Source organism: Lipotes vexillifer, unplaced genomic scaffold, assembly GCF_000442215.2.
Source record: "Lipotes vexillifer unplaced genomic scaffold, Lipotes_vexillifer_v1.1 scaffold113, whole genome shotgun sequence".
Lineage (NCBI taxonomy): Eukaryota > Metazoa > Chordata > Mammalia > Artiodactyla > Lipotidae > Lipotes > Lipotes vexillifer.
This window is the reverse complement of record NW_006792514.1, coordinates 627,070-641,149: the sequence shown is the minus strand read 5'-3', so window position 1 is coordinate 641,149 and position 14,080 is coordinate 627,070. Positions and strand designations below refer to the sequence as shown.

The following is a 14,080-nucleotide window of genomic DNA, read 5'->3' as shown; positions in this document are numbered from 1 at the left end:
TCCCTTTCCTATACCTGGTATAATCTTTATGAGACTTCTTTTCCTGCCACCTCGGATAAAATCTCCAACAAATAACAAAAAGTTCTCCAGGCACTTTAGTCACAAACATAACTTCATGTCAGTAATTACAATGTCTATTATGTAGTAACAAACCCTGAATGCTTTTTAGCACCGAAGCTCCTCTCCGCCTCCCCCAGTGGGGAAGGAGACAAGGCTGGCTTCTCTCTTTCCCAGACTATGGCCTCTCCGCCTCCCTTCCCCTCTTGGCTGCCTCTGCCTCCCTCAGGACTAAAGAGAAGAGGGAAAAGGAGGACACCAAGGGTACAGGGACAATGGTCTTACTGACTGGCACCCTTCTGGCAGTGATCCTCTGACTGGGTCAGATGTTTAAAACTGTCTCTCGGATGCTTATTTAGGTTCTCCAACAACTTCCCAACTTCCCTGGGTGACTGCCCCTCTCTGCTGGTAGCTCACATTCCCCTCTCCCCAACCCCCGGCATCCTACACCTCCCCATACTTCCAGGCAGCCCTCTTGAGTAGCATCCAGGAGAACTCCAGGCCAGCTCTGGCCCTTGGCTCACACTTGGACATTGGGAAACATACACTCTTGACCTATCATTGGTGGGGGTAGAGTATTTCTCAACCACAGCCCTCTTTTTATTTAACTTCCCAGCAAGCAAGCTCTAATCAGAGCCATTCAGTCTTTGGATTCATCACATGCCAGTCCACTCAGCCCCCTAAAGTGTGTGGAATTCATATCAGATATCCAGGCAATCTCCTTGAAGCTTCTCTCACTGGGCTGGGGATCAGGATTTCTCCCTCGTTATAGGGGCAGGGGAGTGGTGATGGGATGTGAAGCAGAGCTATCTCCAAAGAAATCTGCTCTCTGATCTCTTAAATGGGCAAGGGGGCCATGGGTTGAAAACTAGTATCTGACTTTGAAATGTGGGGGCAATGGCTCCACTGTCCTGAGCACTCAACTGAAGGTGAAACTGAAATTGTTTATTTTAATACATCCTATTGAATGGTTCTTTCATCAATTGCCAAATTCATTCATGGTAAAGCCAAAAAGTTTTCTTTTTTGCTCTATTACAAAGAGATAAGTGGAACATTCTGTCATAAAATACTGTCTACTCCAATGTTCTGAACATAGACTCACATCCAAATTCTGATTCAAAACTTGTGGGCTTATATTTTTATTCACAGCAGTGAGGAGGCTGCCAACAGCATCAAAATATCTGTGCCCACACCTCTGCTCCCTCCCTTAATGAGAGTTCTCTATAAGATTTTATGTTTCTCTTCAACTGAATTAACTAGAAGAAAAAACAAGACTAGCATTGTTGAAGTTTCCACTGCCCATTGGAAGTCCGCCTGCTGGGAGGTCATGTTCACCCCCAGTTCCATCTCTTAGCAGAACCTCTGGGGACAGAGAAAAGCCATCAGAGACTTGTTTGGGGCTGGGGTTCAAGTTCACTGGGTTTTCATCGTGTCCTCAGCTGACTGCTAAGTAGCTCTCCTTTTCTTTTTTTTTAAACCCCTCTTCTATATCCTGCTTTCTCAGTCTTGAGAAGCTTAATTAGACACTGCCAATGTGAGTACATCTTATACAAAGCCAGGTGGTAATGGTTTCCTAAAGCCCTATGACAAATACAAGACACATTTAAAAAGCAGCATAATTTCAGTGTTCAGTTGCCCAAGATACAACTGTCTTCAGAGAATCCCAGAAATTCCTAGAATATACACACAGGGGCGTTTGTCACCCCCATAAACTCTCCCAGTTGAAGTTCAAATTATCTCATAACAGTGAAAGGGAGAGAAGGTCCCAAGGAAGCAGCCAAATTCCAAGTGATTTGGCATGGTAGAATCTTGGACTGAATTTAATCAGAGGCCTAGAGTTTTCAAACAATCTCTCTAAATTTCCGTAGATAATTTATGTAATTATACTGGCACATACATTTTTCCATTTCAGTAACAAAGCCACAAAGATATTTCTTTCACAGACAAATTTTTAATGTTGTAAGAGAAAAACAGTGTGCCCATATAAACTCACAAATTCCAAGTAGGGGCACGACTCTGATTTTTCTCTCCAGAGTCGGTAAGAATGCATTCCAGATAAAGGAAAAGGGAGGCACAGAGCTCTCCTTTGCCAACTCCCTTCCTCCACTCAAACATAAGTCTTATTCAGACACAAGATGCTTTATTAGCCAAGCCTCCTCTGTTCTGCTTTGATATTTTGATCCCAATTGAATATGACTGATGACAGCTCTCAGCATACACTTGTGGGCAGATTTTTGCTTGCACACACGGTTCGTACATCTTTGATCAAGCCCAGCTGAAAACACTGGCCTAAGTAGCCAGACGTGGCAGAATTCTGAACCTGTTCTATCAAGGCTAAGGGGTTCACCCTACTTTCTAGAAGTTTTTTGCTCATTGAATGAATTCAATAGTTCTTTGTGTAAGGGAAATAGAATGAAAACGACTTAAATAATTTCTGTTCCTTTTTGATTATAGCAAAATGGACTGAACACAAAGGATGGTTTACAAATTCTAAGCTTATGATCACAGACAGGAGCCGTAAACCACGAATGCCAAGTAAACACACACTAAGAGTCAAATAAAATATGCATCAAAATTAATGATATGCATAATCACGGTAATTACTCTCTGGGAAAAGAGGCAAAAGGCAAATTTTACCAACCTCACAAATCAGCTGGCTCTGATGCCACCCATCTTTTTTAATGCTACTCCTACTCCAAAGCACAAAGGCCCTGGTCTACTATGGGAGGCCCAGGGGCCACAAATACTCATTTACTCTCTCCACACCTTCCACAGGCCAGAGACACAGGCTAGGAAATGTGACTTAAAGAAAGGTCTCCCTGGAATTTCCGGGTGGTCCAATGGTTAGGACTCTGTGCTTCCACTGCAGGGGCCACAGGTTTGATCCCTGGTCCTGGTTGGGCAACAAAGATCCTGCATGCCGTGCAGTGCGGCCAAAAAAAAAAAAAAGGTCTCCCTGAATAATTCTTGCTCAGAGGCTCAAGTAAGCCATTCAGAGCTACCAGAATCGTGTCTTTCATTGTCATAATTCTAGCATCTAACACAGAGTCAGGACCAACTTGTAAAACAGATAACCGCCTAGGAGGACTGACGTGTTTGTGTCATGAGATAAGGGAGAAGATTGGCACGGTGGTGGTGAGTCTTAGGTACGTACCTCCTAGTGCATATTGGTTAAGTGGCTTGCTTTCCTAACACCTAGTCCTCAAAGAAATGGGAGTTTTAAGGAACATGAGTGCACTGAGGTCCTAGTCGAGAGAGAAAGTTAAAGTTAGAAAAGATGCCCTTCAAAAAGCCCACTTATTGTTCAAAAGCAGTCCTTATTTTCATCACAAGGAAAAAATCTTTTTCTTCCTTTCTCTCTCTCTCTCTCTCTCTACTTCCTTCCTTCCTTCCTTCTTTCTCTCTTATCCATATGAAATGATCGATGTTAACTAAATTTATTATGGTACTCATTTCACAATATATGTAAGTCAAGTCACTATGCTGTACACCTTAAAATTATACAGTGCTGTATGTCAAGTATGTACATAATTTCCAAGAATCATTATTGCTTTGTGAATCACAGTGCTGACCTAATCAAGGGGATAATTTCATTATCATACAGCACTTGTGAAACTTTCTGTAGACAGAAAACCTTTTCATTGGATAACAGAAATAATGGCCCTGAAAGGGCTTTCCTGAAAAAGGAAAATAATGTGCCATATATTATTTACACAGAAAAAAAGGTGTTACAGGTAAATCATTATCAGAGTTATTATACTATGGGATTAAAGATAACTCATCAAAGTACTTTAAAACAGCACAAGTTATCAAGACTATAATAACAATCTTTGAAATAAAAGTTCATATGTCCAATGATGACATATGGTTTTCATAGAGAAAACCAATTAAAGACAGCTGTGTCTTAAGTAAACTTTGGAATGCAGGCTCATATGGGTAGTTACAGTAGTAAACCTTCACTCTGCCACTGATTCATTCACACACACACACACACACACACACACACACACACACACACACACACACACACACACACATAAACACTCCTTTCTTTGTGGGATCTAAACACAAATCCTATTTGCTGAGAGGTCTAGATCAACTTCCATTGCTGGTGTTAGAAGGAAGAAGTGATATTGCCTTATATCTTAACCAAGTCCTACCAAGATTTTGCCCTATGTTGAAAAGCTTTGGATGGTGGTAGAGCTTTGACCAGCAATGGAAGGCAGCATGATGTGGTAAAAAAAAAAAAATTTTTTTTTAAAATCAGGGATCCTGATTCATGGTACCACTTCCTCTACTGACCAGAGCTATGACTTTGGACAACCCAGTAAATGCCCCTGTGGTTTGGTTTGTTCATCTGTAAGATAAGAGACTGCCCCTTGGCCACTTGTGATTCTACTTTACATTCAATTTATAGAAGGCTCTGACATCACTGGCTTCCTACATCTTCCTATAGAACTGGGTGGTTTTAAAATATGTCCACAAATTCTTTGATACTCCTACCCTTGGAAGGCGGCATTTACTTCACCTCTCTGGATTTTGTGACTGCGGCGATGAACAGATGCCGCAGAAATGTGAACTTCAAGGCTAAATCGTTGAAAGTAATATGGTCTCTTTCTTTTACTTGCTCACACTCTCACTCACACTCTCTCCCAGGGCAGATACTTTTAGTAACCCGAGCCACCAGGTAAGATATCCAGCTATTCTGAAAACACCATGCTAGAGAAAACCGCAAAAAGAAACCACGTAGAGGAGAGAAAGGCCCAAGGAACGTCAGCAATTCGATTCTTCCTACCCACGTGATTGACAAATGAGAGAAGAAGCCTTTGAGATTATGCCAGCCCGGACACTGTAATCTCATAGGATATTAACTAGAACTGCTCAGCTAAGCCACACCTGAATTCCTGACCAGAAACAAAGACGATAAGTGGTTAGTGTTGTTTTAATTTGTTATGCAGCCACAGTAACTGGAAGAGGAACCATGATGGAATTAAAACGGGAGAGAAAAAAAACGTCACCCCCAAGGTCAAGCAAAGAAATCTTTAGCATCCACAAGAACCTCAGTTAAAGCTGACTTGGAAGTCTGCAGAAATGATGAAGGTATGTACAATTCACCAATAAATGTCACAAAAATCAATATCAGAATAATCACCTTTTTATTTCCAAACTGGGTGATCTTTATGAACATTTTCCCACATTCATAGTTAAAACAAATATAGTAAGAAAGACCCTAAGTGGAACCATTTGAAAAACCAGCAGCAAGGCCAAAGGTAAAGGGCCTCACTGGCGCATCGAGTCACTTCCATGTAGGCACTCACACCAGTGCTTGCGGGCTCTCTGCCTCATGCCTTTCTCAATAAACTATGCAGTTGATGAAGGGCAAGTGTTTCACCAAACACACCTTCAAATAACTCTGAAAAGTAGGACTTCTCCTTTAAAAGAACAAGGAAAACATTTGGAGTCCAGTAAGGAAGCTGGCATCTATCATTGGACCAGAGATGGTGAGTTTGGGATACCCCATGTATCCTGGTGAAGCTGAATCAAGTGTGATGCTCAGAAGACAGCAAATGATGGCCTGCAGTCAGGATTCAGCCACAAACCCATAATTTTTCTTTCTAGCCCACCCAGTGTTTTCAAAACAGGAAATTCCACACAAAAAGTCTAGATTTGTAGCTTCTCTTGAAACAGTGGAATTCTAGCAAACCTGGGTCTGCAGTACCATCTGGTCTCCATCAGCTGCAGCTGACTAGCTGTTTCTCCCCTCAGACAGAACATGTCCTCTCTATTTGCCACAGTCCCCACCACTCCCTATTATCTACACCTGGGCTCACTTCACTTATTTTTTATATTCCTGTGCCTGTAGACATTTGAGTTTGCGTCTGGTAACCTACACCAACAGAGGAGATTCAGACTCCAAATCAAGTGTTTCTTGATCACTAATGGGTTTGAAATTTGGGGTGGTTTAGAAATTCCAGTAAATTCTGCTGTTATACCCTTGCCGATTTCTTTTCCTAAACCACAAATGTGGGACTATAACAAACCCATATGCCTAATGGTTCTGTAAGTCATCTGATGACACTGTTACTGGATATTGGGGTGCTAAGTGTGACTCTGGAAATATATACTAAGCTTATTTGATACATCCAAATTATCTTCAAAATACAAACTGTGTCCACAACAGGGTCTAAAATTCCTAGTCCAAGTTAATGCGGAAAAGAATCAATTGTTAGTCAGCTCTGAGACTAGAATGGGCAGAAATGGAACAAAAAGATCTACATATTGTAAAGGGAAACAATTTAATAGCTTACCACAGAATATCTTTCCAGGTGAGTTCCCGTGGGGACTGAATTAGGCAGTGAGGGCACATTCGTTGAGAGATTAAGACCAGCATTTTCAGGTTTGGGTGTATGTGTGTTTGTGTGAGAGAAAACAAATCAAGACAAAACAGCTCACCAATTCCAGACACTGTCTGTGGCCATAGGCAGCAGCATAATGTATGCTATTGTAGCCTTCCTTGTCCCGGATAGATGCATTTGCATCATGCTGAAGCAGAAACTCTAGACATCTGTAAGTATAAAGATGAGATGTTATTTCAGAAAACATCTCTGGACCAAAAGGGATAATTAATGTAAATGTTCTCTTATTATGAGTGTTCCACAAAGCACTTTGTGAGTTGAAGTGTTTCTTTAAAAATTCTACAGCAATGAGGGTTTATGTACTGGATGTTTTATGTGTGTTTTCTGCAGCTATCTTCATTTCAGCTTAAATTTTTTTTTTTTTTTTTCAGCCAAGCCACGCAGCATGTGGGATCTTAGTTCCCTGACCAGGGACTGAACCTGCACCCCCTGCAGTGGAAACACAGAGTCTTAACCACTGGACCACCAGGGAAGTCCCCTCCTTCAGCTTAAAATAGCCATTGTAGAATTCAGGAAAAGCTTTAGGAACTAGAGGGTAATTAAGTCTTTTTTTTCCCTTCTCATCTTAAGGTACAGAACCTGCCTGTCATCAAGATGACTGAATAATAAGTTTTAGAGCTCCACGTTCAAAAGACAAGTTCTCAGAAGTGGTCAAGGCATTGCAATGGGATAAACCTCAAGAGAGGGGTGTTTATTTTTAACCTTGCACTGGAGACTCTGAGATCAAAAGGTTGGAAAAATAAATAAAATAATAAATAATAAATTTTATAATAATAAAATTTAAAATAATATTTAAAATAATAAAAGCCTTTTCTGACACAGTTGTAATTTTTCTGAAAAAAACACCATCTTTGCAATAGGTAAGAGGAAGGGGAGTGGCGCCACCTCCGCTGAAGAGCCCCAGACTCCAAGACACAGGTACTCGGGGACATAATGTGTTCTGTTCAGGGCGTGTTGCAAATGGGACCATCCTGCTGGTCAAAGAGGGAAGTAGACAGGGGCAACGTTCTACGATTTTGGTTTTATTTCTGTGACAGTGGGACAAACATGTCCTCTACAAGGCTAGGGTGATTCAATTTCATACTCAAATCAAAACTGTAAGATCCTAAATATAAGCTTGTATATGAAATAAGACCTCCAATGGACAATTTCTATAGTTTACTCAAAAACCTTAAAATGACACCTAAGGCAACAGGAGTAAATAAATCACACACAGAGAGATATGAAACCAGACATTTTAATTTCTAGAAAACCTGATGAAAGAGAACTTTTTTAAACCAAATACCTACAGATCACATGATTCATCCATAAAATTCTCTGTAATAAATCAAACTATTATTGGAGTGCTGATGTATCAGGCTGTCTTTGGTGATTTATACCTTAAAAGGAAGTCTTTTTATTTTTGTAATTAAATGCCCATGGACTGAATCCTAGGTGTGACTCATTTTAAACTGAATTTGGTTCTTGAAATAAAATCACTCAGTAGGAACAGCATTCTAGTGGACACACAATTCCCAGCTTCTGAAAGGATTATACTCTAAAAATCAGTTGATAAATTTAATATGTAATTTGGAAAGTACTGGGATTACTCCCAAAGAGCTATTTAATGCAGAATACAGCTGAACTATAACTGTCAACAGGACTATTAGAAATAACAACAATACTACAGAACGTGAATATTCTCCACATTGTTCCTAAGGGAAAATGAAATCCAGTTTTAATTGGGAATGCTTGTCTTCTTTACCACCCAGGGCCCTGACTAGTAATTTTGGCACCTAAGCTGCAAAATCAAGAGAGGCGCATTAGGTCAGGGGTGTATTTGGATAAGGGGAGTAGTACTTCATTGCATGAAACAGATCTCCAGCAGGCTGGCCCCAGCCTTCCCATGCCTCTCCTGCTCCTTCCCTCTCCATCAGATGTAGAGAGGGCTGCTCCGGCCCAGGGCAAGCTTGCATTTCACTGGAGAAGGGAGCATCTGCTGAGGTGGCTTAAAATTCTACAGTCTTTGAATACCATTATTTTAATTTTGGACTATTAGGGCAAAACCTTTGTTATTCTGATTTACTCACAGCCGTGTTTCCTGTGCTCACCCCAGAAACACTCAAAGTTATGTCCCCACAACTTGCGCTGGGGCCTCACTTTCTAACCACACCTTTCCACAACGGTCTGAACACGGGAAGAGAGCCCAGTGGGCAGTGGGAAGACCCCAGAGTGGACATGAGCATTCAAGTCAGAGAGAAACGGGTCCCTCTGACAGCAGGAGAAGAGAATAAGCAAGTTAAGGACTGTGTGTGTGCAGACTCTTAGAGCACTACATCCACTGAGTCTCACAGGGGCAGGACACAAACTGTGGGCACCAGTTATTCAAGTGTTCATTCATTCATTCAACAAACAGTTACCGATCACCAGCTACCTACTGGGCACTGCACTGGGCAGAGCACAACCTTCTCACTGCCACTTCCAGTGCACGAAGGGCTCTCAGAGGAGGAAGCATTAGGGGTTCCCATGTTATCCACAGCCCTGGGTGCTGGCAGTCACTCCATCACAGTAATAGCTGAATCTCTGTCAGACACCAGAGCAGGGCAGGTGGGATGAGGGGTGACAGAGCAGCTGTCTGCAGGAAGCAAGGAGCTGTTTGTAAGTTGATGGGTGTCTTCTGGGGAGAAGGGGAGAGTACGACTGGTGCATTTCACACCAAAAATCTCAAAACATTTATTCATAGAATCTGCTAAATAGTTATCCTCAGGTCACAAAACGAGAGCCTGAGGCCCTCAGAGGAGGCTTAATATGTCCCCTGAGGCATACTACATTGCAGAGTCAGAAATTATATTTAAGGTACCTAGTCCTAAAAACTGCTGACCAATCACAGTGATGGTCATGGCAAAGGTTTCAATTTTAGAAAGAGTTCCTTGTGTGAAAACAGCATATTTGAAGGATATATTAAAAGAATAGTTTCTTCTTCACCAAAGGCAAGCCCACATCACTTCTGCAAGAGCCCAAGTGAGACCCCAAAATAGTAAGGCTGCCCCACGTGGCAACCCAGAGCAGCAGACAAAGCATCAGTAAGTACACCTTGTGCTTAAGCTGAGAAGAAACTTACAGTGCAGCTTCCTTTTCTTTCAGCTCTCTGTCTCTTTCAAGTTCTTCGGAATTTTCATGGGCGTTTCCTAAGACAGTCTTACTTCTCAGCATAAGGGAAAGAAAAAAATTACAATTAGCGGCAAAGTTGCTAATGATTTTGGTGCAGTTTATATCTTAACAATTTCTCCCCCAACTCAAAAGAAGCAAGCGCTACTGATTTTTCTTGGAGGATATACATGGTTCTCCCCAAGGCCATCCAGTAAGTCTATTCTCTCCCAAGGAATCCGACTGAGAACATGGCTTTCCTAAAACTTCCACCAAGGTATCAGTGATTAAGACAGCAATCATGCTGCCCACCCTTCCATGAGTATTCTAAACTCCCCATGGAAAGAGGAAGTGACTAGCTTAAACTTCCCTGGCTTCTACAACATTCCTTGCTGCCTCCTTGGCAGTTGAGCATCTCATTTATCCAGGAATAAATGGGTTCCTAAGCACCCGTTATCTGCCAGAGCAATTCTTCACCATCTAGGATTCCTCTGCCAGCTCTTCACAGATGAAGTATATTTGTCTCCCATTCTATTCCAAGTGAAGAGCATAGAGCTTGGCATATAGTAGATGCTCAATAAATGTTTTTTGAATTAATAGCATGCGGCCCTGGGATCCTGAGGCTACAACAGTCTTGCCAGTATTATATGAAGGAAAAAAAGCTGTATTTTCCAAACTGTGGAAATATGGATCATAATCCATTACTGAATTGTGAAATCAATTTAGCGGGTTGAAGTCAGTAGAGTTTTTTTAATGAAATAAAAGTACATCAAAATGCATCCCACATAGCAAAAGTAAATATGGTTTTATGAAATCTTTGTTTCCATTTTACATACATATGTATAAAACATATATATGTGAGTGTGTGTATTGGGTCATGATGTAAAATGTATTGCTTAGTGTGGGTCATTGTCTAACACATTTGAAAGTCATTGCTCTACAAGAAAAGGAGTTAGTACTGACCCAGAAGCAACTCCATAGCACAGGGCAGCAAATAACTCAGTAGTTCTCCAAACAGGATCACCGAAAAGTATTCCTATGAAGGAAGGCCTGGTCCCCAAGTCTTTGAGAACAATCTCATAAACGGTGGGTACCTCTTCTACCTTTTCCCCCTGAACTGGTTCACTTAATTCTGCTTTCCATTCCTAGAGACCTAGAAGCCATATATGATCAGGGTACCCAACTTTCTTTACTCCAGCTCCTGAAAGAGTATTCATGCCCAGGTTTGAACAACAGTGCCTATTTTAAAATACTGATGCTGCATTTGAAGACTATTAGGATATGCATAGATGGATATTTTTGACACATGACATATTTATTAGCAAATGTAAGTTTTACAGCAAATGAAGCACGTAAGTGGTGATGATGAAAACCGCAGTATATGACAGAACAAATTACGACAGATTTTGAATGAATTGAAAACCTAGGCTTGACAGCTCCACTTGGCATTCAACCCAAAGAACAGAGAGGAGAAGTAATTGTGCAGTGACACGTACTAATCAAACGAAAAGAGAGCAGAATGGGGACCCCGGGGCTAGGGATGAAGCAATTCTAACTCCTTTAGGTCTGGGTGAGAGGGATTCTTCATTCACACTCTCTGTGAGGCGGTATGAAGAAAACTTAGCAACCTCCCCCCACCTCCGCCACCCCGAGAGGAAACAGAAGTAAGGCTGTTTTTACTTTCTATCCATGTCTGATGCAGCAGCATAGTGCAAAGCGGTGCGGCCCCAGTCATCGGTTTCATTAACGCTAGCCCCTGTGGTCACTAATGTCTCAATACAGTGGAAATGACAATTTGCAGCTGCATAGTGCAGAGGGGTCCTGAAAAACAAACAGCAGTCTATTACTTCATTCAGTCTGCAAAACAGATGCCCATCATTAGCCCCAGCACAGACAGCAGTATTCCTAGGGGTGTTGGCTCTCGGTGTGGAGGCCAAGAGACATGCCTTTCTCTGACTTTACGTTAGAAGGAAGGCTACAAAGATGGTGGCTTCAGACAAGGCCACCCAGCTGTAGATCTCTCCTTTCTTTCCATTCCTAGTGCCTATCCTGGTTCAGGTCTACATTACTGCTCCTTTGGACTCTTGTAATACCACCCCTTTTGGCCTCCTTTGCCCTGATGCAACTTCCACGTAACTTTTAGTTGGCATCAATGAAGAACTGGATTTTCTAAGGTCCAATACCTACATATAACAAACCTGTACTAAAACCTTCAGTCCGCCCCAGTGAACAAAGCCTTGATATTTTAGTTTGGAATTGAAGACTTTCCCAAGTTAGCCCTGGTCTATCTTTATAAAATCTCTCTCTTTCCCCTAAATGTGTCCAATGCTGTTTCCAAACTGAATGACCTGAGGTTTTCTTGATCATGTCCTCACTTCCTCCACCTTTCCTCATGCTGTTTTCTTCCCTGTACCAGGTAGTATTATGGCATGATTTAGCTATGCATGCAAAGGACAATTAAGGTAAGAAAAGTTCTACGACCCATCCCAATAGCCAAAGGGGCTATAGGTGGCATGTGTGTGTTTCATGTTTTATTTATTTATTTATTTAAATTGGGGTATAGTTGCTTTACAATGTTGTGTTAGTTTCTGCTGTACAGCGAAGAGAATCAGCTATATGTATACATATATCCCTCTTTTTTGATACCTTCCCATTTAGGTCACCACAGAGCATTGGGTAGAGTTCCCTGTGCTATACAGCAGGTTCTCATTAGTTATGATTCATGTTTTAAATGTGTCTCAAGATTTATCCCAAAATGAAATGTTCAATAAATACAATAAAGTGCTCCAGATCTTGTGACCAAATTCTGGGTTGGAAGGGCTGAAGTGTTCTACTCTGCTACAGACAGAATTTTCTAAACTATATCCATGTGGGAAATTACATATTTTATAGACACAAATATATATGCACACATAAAATATGTAATCCTCCACATGGATACAGTTATATATATATATTGGAAGCATCAGAGAAACAATTGGCACTTCTAAACAGAAGCAGGGAGAGGAGATTCTTTCCTTGTGCCTTGTGCCTGCTTTGCTGGTATAGAAGGGGTTTCCTTCTGAGAATGGAATCTCCCCAGCTAGCTTCGCTGTTTACCATTTCAACGTAACACGATTTCCAGATGGACTGCTCCCCACTCCTTTTATTTAGGCACTGGAAGCAGAGTTCCCTGTTTACATACCTCCCACACTTGTCCTTTTTATGGAAATCTGCTCCGCTGCTCTGCAAGAGTTTTATACATTCCACATTACTAGAAAGACAGGGAAAACATCATTAAGATGGCGGAGGTCAACTGCTGGGCTATCTTCAGAAAGAGCTGTTTTCTGCAGAGTGCACGCCCAGATGAAATGAGAGCACTAGCTTTAAATTCTGCTAACACAAAAATAACCTGAACACATTAGAGTAATGCCATATCGTAAGGATCTAAAGTTCCCACAATTCCTTTTTCAAAGTGAATATATCAATACGTTAGAGAGCTGGATGGAACATTTTCAATTCCATGACTAAAGAATTTAATGATTATTACATGTGAAACCTTTCAGTGATGGTTTCATCATTTACCCTAAAATTCTCTTTCAAAACCATCAAGAGTTTATGAAACAACCCCTTAAACCTATAATAATTTCATGTCACTTTTAAACAATAAGCCAGAATGGATGAGCGTTACCTTTTATCACAGCAGAATGAATTCACTATGATAACCATTTTCGACCCAGACTCTCCTTAATGGAAAATAAAACAGCAGCATTTCCCTGTCTTGGTAATCTAGGTAAATGAACGTGCAGAACCAAGGCCGAAAATGATGTAATGGAGCGTAGTGATCTTCCAAAGCTTCTTTGTCATTTGCAGAAGCAATAAATCATATTTAGTAGAGAGAAAAGAACCCATTGAAGTGAATTTTCCTATTGAAGGGCATATAGCTAAATACTAATCCTAATAGGGGTTTCAGACATGAATCCAGAATGGTTTGTTGCCACTATTCTGTACAGGTCTGATATTTTTTAAAATGGGGGCATAAAAAGAGACACTCATCCATCACTGTTCTAAACTTAGGATGCTAAGAAGTGGCCTAGGATTTATGACTTTATTATCGTTTAAATAAGAAAAATGATCTCATTAATGATAAACGTGAGGAGGGCTCTCCCCACCCCACTTCCACCCTTTATAGCCACCTTTCGCGGAGAACTAGCGACTAGTTTAAGTCATAAAATATAAGAACTTTATGAGGTCATTATGTGTTGGTGTAACATGTCAGCTGATGTAAAGCACCTGTCTCTTTGAGCCAAAGGATCAAAGACAGAGTCAGATCCAAGTCGCCTGGCTCAGGAAGTTCATACAATTTGAGGAAATGGGGTAAGGAGAAGGAGGTTCTTTTTAAAAAAAAATAATAACAAAATTATGAATATAAAACCAGATACAACAGGCTTCCCTGGTGGCGCAGTGGTTGAGAGTCCGCCTGCCGATGCAGGGGACACGGG

At 41.2% G+C, this 14,080-nt stretch overlaps 1 protein-coding gene across 2 annotated transcripts in view; it reads right to left on the bottom strand.

The window, feature by feature from the left end:
- Positions 1-14,080, bottom strand: part of ANKRD44 (ankyrin repeat domain 44) — a 191,070-nt gene that overhangs the window by 79,550 nt on the left and 97,440 nt on the right. For both annotated transcript variants that reach the window (XM_007465702.1, XM_007465701.1), the window contains exons 12-15: positions 12,784-12,852; positions 11,280-11,420; positions 9,574-9,654; positions 6,511-6,622 (exon numbers count right to left, since the gene is read on the bottom strand). In XM_007465702.1, the coding sequence (XP_007465764.1) occupies positions 6,511-6,622; positions 9,574-9,654; positions 11,280-11,420; positions 12,784-12,852 (403 nt within the window). The remainder of the gene's footprint in view (positions 1-6,510; positions 6,623-9,573; positions 9,655-11,279; positions 11,421-12,783; positions 12,853-14,080) is intronic.